The sequence below is a fragment of the Hyposmocoma kahamanoa genome, unplaced genomic scaffold, assembly GCF_003589595.1.
Source record: "Hyposmocoma kahamanoa isolate Upper Pololo Valley unplaced genomic scaffold, ASM358959v1 90251, whole genome shotgun sequence".
In the NCBI taxonomy this organism is placed as follows: domain Eukaryota; kingdom Metazoa; phylum Arthropoda; class Insecta; order Lepidoptera; family Cosmopterigidae; genus Hyposmocoma; species Hyposmocoma kahamanoa.
The window spans coordinates 11,310-17,890 of NW_020654599.1; the positions used below are offsets into that span (position 1 = coordinate 11,310).

General features: G+C 40.8%; 1 protein-coding gene and 1 long non-coding RNA gene across 2 annotated transcripts; one reads left to right on the forward strand and one right to left on the reverse strand.

Moving 5' to 3' along the window:
- Positions 1 to 613: 613 nt before the first annotated feature.
- Positions 614 to 1,678, forward strand: LOC113236231. The gene has a single exon (XM_026472239.1). It carries the CDS (start codon positions 614 to 616, stop codon positions 1,676 to 1,678), a length of 1,065 nt encoding a protein of 354 aa, XP_026328024.1.
- Positions 1,679 to 3,851: 2,173 nt separating this feature from the next.
- On the reverse strand, positions 3,852 to 5,690 carry LOC113236232. Its single transcript, XR_003310929.1, has 3 exons — positions 5,309 to 5,690; positions 5,037 to 5,158; positions 3,852 to 4,946 (listed from the first exon to the last, which is right to left on the reverse strand). It is a non-coding gene; the product is annotated as an uncharacterized LOC113236232 (long non-coding RNA).
- Between the last annotated feature and the right edge of the window lie 891 nt (positions 5,691 to 6,581).

Here is a 6,581-nt window from a genome sequence, read left to right on the forward strand (position 1 = left end):
ACCAAGTGACGGGGCGAATAAGACATACACCTGGCGGTAAGCGACACGCCTGACCATAGCAGTTGCAGTGCCTTTAAAAACTTTAAATTGCAAAGATTTGAACGGTACTGCCGCTACGCCCGTCACCCTGAGACATAAGTTGACAAGTCCCATGTGCCTGTAATTTCACCAGCACCCTTCAAAACCGGAACACGGTAATACTGACATTACTGCTTGGCAGCAGAAATAGGTGCGGTGGCAGTACGTGAGTGACGTCACGGACGTCTGTGTGGCTACTTACGTATTTGAGTGTCGCTCGCTTTTTTAAACAATAAAAATAGTAAATAGTATTATTCACAAGTAACACCTTTAAATAAAGAACCGTGACAGTTTCGGTGACGTTACTATAATACGGGTGTGTAAAAAGTCAAGAGATATACAACATTAAAATCACTTTTCATTTCGGTAATATTCACTATTTACTAAATTCATAACTTCATAAGGTACAATAAAAACAAAAAAACTTTATACACCGCCAAATACAATTAATAACTAAATCAGAGTGTGCCCAGCGACCCCTTGCGGAAATTCATTGCGCTTTTTGGTGACCCTACTTTTTTTATCTGCGTTCGATATGGTGGTTAAGTGCAGTGCGTGTTGCAAATTCATGTCAACGGTAGAGGGCGCAAACGTCGCATGCCCCATATGCAAAAAACAATATCATAAAGAATGTGTAGGAGTGCGTAAAAATGACACTGTGCCGTCATCGTGGGCCTGCCCGGACTGTAAATCCAGGCTGCCTAGGAGCAATCAGGATAATACTCCTATAAAAACGCATGATGTTCGTAACAGCTCTCCGAAAGCCAAGAACCCAGACTCAAAGCGGTTATGCGAGACTGGAGGAGATTCAGAGGAAACGAGTCTCGCATACGAGCTCCGAGCGTTCCGTCTCGAAATGAGTCAGACTAGAGAGGAGCTAAAAGGCTTGCGTCAGGACCTTTTTGAGTTAAGGTCGACAGTGCGCTCCTGCGAGAATCGTCTGGACAGGGTTGAGGAGACGGTGCAAATAATGATGACGGAGAGGGCGAGTGGTGGTGGGACCGACTCCTGTTTCGTTAAAGTGATCCAGGCCCTGGAAGCGAACGTGGAGAGACTGCAGCATGATCTAAACGATCGCGACCAGGTGCTGCTCCTGAACGAGGTGGAGCTCAGCGGCGTGCCGGAGGAAAATGGGGAGAACCCCATCCACATTGCGCTGGCCTGTGCCGCTAAGCTCGGCATGCAGCTGGACGAGCGTGAGGTGGTGAGCTGCGCGCGCACGGGAGCCCCGCGGCGCGAGGTGGGCGCGCGGCCGCGGCCACTTGCCTTGCGGCTGACCCGTCGCGACACGCGTGATGTCTTGCTGCGTGGGGCGCGCGTACGTCGTCATCTCACCACTGAGGACCTGGGTTTGAAGTCTGAACCCCGGCCCTTCTATATCAACGAGCGTCTAACGTCGATAAACCGGCGCCTTTTTTATCTTGTCAGGCAAACTGCAGGTCGTTTGCAGTGGAAGTATGTTTGGACCAGGGATGGCCGGATTTACGTAAGGAGGGAAGCCGGAGCCCCCGCTCATCGAATACGATGTGAATCCGATTTGGTGAAAATTTTTGGTCCCGATGGCGTTTGTCCCCCCCCACCAGAAACTGGACTACAATAATAACTATAATCTATGCACACATCTTAATTTTTTATATTATTGAAGGTCTGTTATTACTATTACCTATGGTGCGTAGTCATGTGTGTGGCTGTACAATAATTGCAAAATATTTTAGACTTATTTACATATATACAACTAATTTACTTTTTTATTATTTTTATACTTTATTTTTATACTCTCATGTATTTATTAATTCAGCTAACTACAAATCTAAATACACACAAACATTACATATTATTATAAATATACATTATCTACAGCATTATAACAAACACAATTGTCAACATGCAATACACACTAACTACATATATAAATATACACAACAAAACTCCAACATATGCAAAATGGACTTACACACACTATTGCACAACGGAAAGGACTTATTAGTCATCTCATCAATATGTTATCATTTGTCAATCACTATGGGAATCACTTATTATTTTATTTTTATCGCCTACAAATTAGTTATCTCAAATGTTTATTCTAATTATTCGTATTCAATTTAAAACGTAAATTTAAGTTGGGTTTATTAAACGTGGGTTCGTTAGGTACACGCCACGATGAATTTATAGTTGCCATGGACCGACACGACGTAGATATCATGGCAATAAATGAAACGTGGTTAAGGGACGGTGAAGAGGGCCGCGCGCCGTCGGTAACTGGCTACCGATTGCGTCATATTCCCCGACCGCCCGCTGTGCGCTCGCGCGGCGGTGGGGTTGGGTTTTACATACGACGGGGCGTTGTTGTCCGTACACTACCTCATCCACCGGCTCCGCTCGTTGAGCAAATGTGGCTGTGCGTAAATGTCAATGGAAAAAAGTTACTGGTAGGTACTGCATACAGACCGCCCTGGCTTAACGTAGATACGTTTGTAGATGCTTTAGCTGAGAGTTTGAGCTGTTTTTCGTGGTGCAATAATGTGGTATTGTTGGGAGACTTTAATATTAATCTCCTGAGTATAACGGATAGCAGCACCAAAAAGTTAACAGATTTTCTGACGAGCCACACATTGCACCAGTATGTAACTACACCAACGCATTTCACTGAGTACAGTGAAACACTTATTGACACCATAAGCACCGACATAGACAATACTGTGGTAGTAGTTGATTATATACCTGAGCTGAGTCGACATGCGTTTATCACCTGCACATTAAACATCGTGAAGGCAAAACAAACACCAGTACGGATAACTCGCAGAAATCTTCACACTATCGACTACGAACGGTTCGATGTGGATCTGTCTACCATAGACTGGATGAGAATAACCCACTTAGAGGATGTCAATGATATGGTGAGGCAATTCAGTGAATGTTTGGTGGGTTTGTTCGATGTACATGCTCCCCTTCGGATATTACATGCCAAACAGCGCCAGTACCCGTGGATTACCTACAATGTGAAACAACTTGTAAAGCGCCGTGACGAAGCACATGCTGCGGCACGACACAGTGGCAATGACTCGCAAAAATCTTACTATAAGGACCTCAAAAAAGTTGTTAATGATGTGTTGATAAGTGAAAAAAAGGCTTACTACAATCATTACGTAAATAAGCAGAAAGATTCTCGAGTATTATGGGCACATATAAAAAAAAATGTTAACATAAAAAGTAAACCAGAGCTACCTACACATATTTTTAACGATCCTAATTTAATAAACGACCACTTTTTGAATGTGCCCGGTAGTCAACAGCCATTACTATCAGATATAACATATTTTCAGCAAAATAGTAAGATAAACACAAAATTATCACTAACAACAGTAGAAGACAATGAGATTCTGCAAATCATGCGATCATTAAAGTCAAACGCGGTTGGTCTCGACGGGATATCACTGGACATGTTGCTGTTGTCGTTACCTGTCATACTGCCTGTTGTTACAGCTATGGTGAACAGATCTATTGAAACCAACACGTTCCCAGTGGACTGGCAGCATGCAGTCATAAGGCCTATTCCTAAAATTAATAACCCTTCCAACTTGACAGATATTCGGCCCATAAGCATACTGTCTTGTGTATCGAAGGTCCTTGAGACAATTGTAGCAAAACAAGTAACAAACTTTCTAGAAAGTCACGAAGTTCTTCCTAACGTACAATCTGGATTTCGTAAGAAACATAGCACGACAACTGCTATGATTAAAGTAGTTGATGATATCCTATCTGCACAAGACAATGGACAGGGCACCTTGTTAACACTGCTGGATTTCTCTAGAGCCTTTGACTGCATTAATGTTAGCCTACTACTAGCTAAACTGCATTATTACGGATTTGCTGACTCCACCATCAAATGGTTTGACAGTTATCTGAAAAATCGGTCTCAGTGTGTTGAAATTTCTGATCTTAGTGGTTCTAAATTACAATCAAAAACACGTGACGTTACGCGCGGAGTACCACAAGGTTCAATTTTGGGCCCTATTCTCTTTATAATCTACAGCGCGGATGTCATAGATCAAATAAAATTCTGCAAGTATCATATTTACGCTGATGATATACAGATTTATATATCTTGTAAACCATGTGATACTCCTGAAGCCGTGGATAAGTTAAACGAGGATCTAGAACGTATAGCCTCCTGGTCAGATTCAAATTCATTAGTGCTAAATGGCTGTAAATCAAAATATATGGTGCTGGGTACAAAAAATCAAATAGCGAAAATTAATAGTCGTAACGTTACTTTGGCGATCAGGGGCGTGAACATTGAGCGAGTAACTGAGGCTCGGAATCTTGGACTCCTTATGGATGAAACACTTCACTTTGAGAATCATGTGTTAGGCATCGTCAAAAATTGTTTCTATAGGTTAAAGGTATTATATAACATCAGAAATTACCTTAATACCGACATTCGCATTAAGTTGTGTGACTCACTAGTTCTGTCAAAATTTAATTATATGGACGTGGTGTATGGGCCGCGACTGTTGAAGCGCACGGAACAAGTAATTCAGCGAGTGCAGAACGCCTGCGCAAGGTTTTGCTTTGATATACCACCACGCACGCACGTAACCCCTTACATAAACAACGCAAATATTTTGAAAATGAAAATGCGAAGAGATCTACACTTAGCTACAGTTCTGTTTGGGGTTATAAAATACAGAATCCCGTCTTATTTGGCTGACGAGTTGATATGGTCCCGGGATGTAAAGACAGCTTTCACCAGAGCGTCAGCTTGGTCGCTAGTCCTGCCGCGCTGTCGCACCGCCGCATTCCGTGGCAGTTTCAAATTCGCCGCAGCGAAAATATGGAATGTTTTGCTGCCGCCGCCACTCCGTAGTCTACAAACGGTGCACACGTTTAAAAGAAAATACAAACAATATCTGTTAGATATTCAAAAAAATACCGTATAAGTTAACGTGGGCACTCACCGTTCTGTTTTCGACTTATGGCATTGGTGTGCGGCGGTCATCGTCATCAATGTTCTGCGTGCGGGATGGGGCAAGTGCGAATGGCATTTTTACGCTAATATTTTCGGTTGTTTATTTTGTTCCTGAAAAATTTTACTGATTATTACTATTTGACATATGACACAATTCTTATTTAATTTTTTATATTTCATAATTAATATACAATTCATTATACAATTAAAATTATTTATGATAATCTGCAATCGGCAGAAGTTTTAAATATTGGTACATACCTTTTATGGCATAGGAGACTGCACGCTATTATGCGTGGTAAGTACCTACGATACAGGACGAAACCTGTTTGCTTACAACGGAGCTGGACGGAGTTGCCGCGCTTTGTGGCTCGTGAGCCGGGGACCCCTCTCGCGCGCCTACCCGCTCGTCTTGCGTCGCCCACGTGACACAAATCTCGCAATTGATATCTTTTATAACTAAATAAGTCCCATTTTTGTTTGTTGTAAATAATAGACATTGCATTGCATATGCTTATCACTGCATATATGTATCAAATGAATTATTTAAGTATTTTATAAATATAAGAGAACACACCATACTACATTATAGAAATATATACGTAATTTATTTTAGTTTAAACGCGACACACACGTCCGGTACTCACTCGGTTTTAGGGTCCACTGAAAATCAGCGTCACAGCCTTGTCCCGGCGGTGACATTAGCTGAGTGGATCCTATTACATACGCCACAGCCGCACACATAACATCTACTTCGTACAGCAATAGTGTTGACCAGTTTTATGATCGAATAATTATTTATTGCCAAAATTTTATTTTTAATTAATTTTATTTAGTTTTCTTTTTTGTTATTCATTTTCTGTTTGTTTTAATTTAGTTTGTTTTAAGTTTAATTTAGTTCTGTTTTATTTTAATTTTTTTTTTTTTACTTTTAATTTTTTACTGTTTATTATTGTGTTGTGGTGTTTTGTAATAAATGTATTCTATTTCTATTTCTATTTCTATTTCTATTACTTCCTTCGACATTTGTCCAATCACAGCTTTACATCGCAACGATCTGAGGGCACTATCGCTGCATTCATCACACTGTGACATGAGTTGACAAATCGGGTAAATATATTTAAATCGAGGCCAACTTTTTCTTGAGCATCTTACCAAATTCGCTCTATAAATTTGTAAAATAAGTATTATGTTGCAATGCCTTACTAAAGTTAACGGTTAAAGATTTAACGATGTGCAATACCCCATTTAACTTCGAAAGTAATGTGTTTTGAGTTTGAGTATTACACAAGTTACATTCGAGTATGTTAAAATTCTCCTCAGGGGAGAGACGCTATAGAATTAACTGAGAAGTGCTCAGTAATTTGCTGCAGTTTCGTAATTAACTTACTTAATTCAAGAGCTCGCAACAGGTCGCGAAAAACAGGGGAAAATTTTCTTTGTGCTCAATTATGTTGTTTTGTTGTTCGACCAAAGAACATGTCGCTTTGATATTCTTCAACAGGTAGGTTATTTTGTGGTCTTACACGGCAAT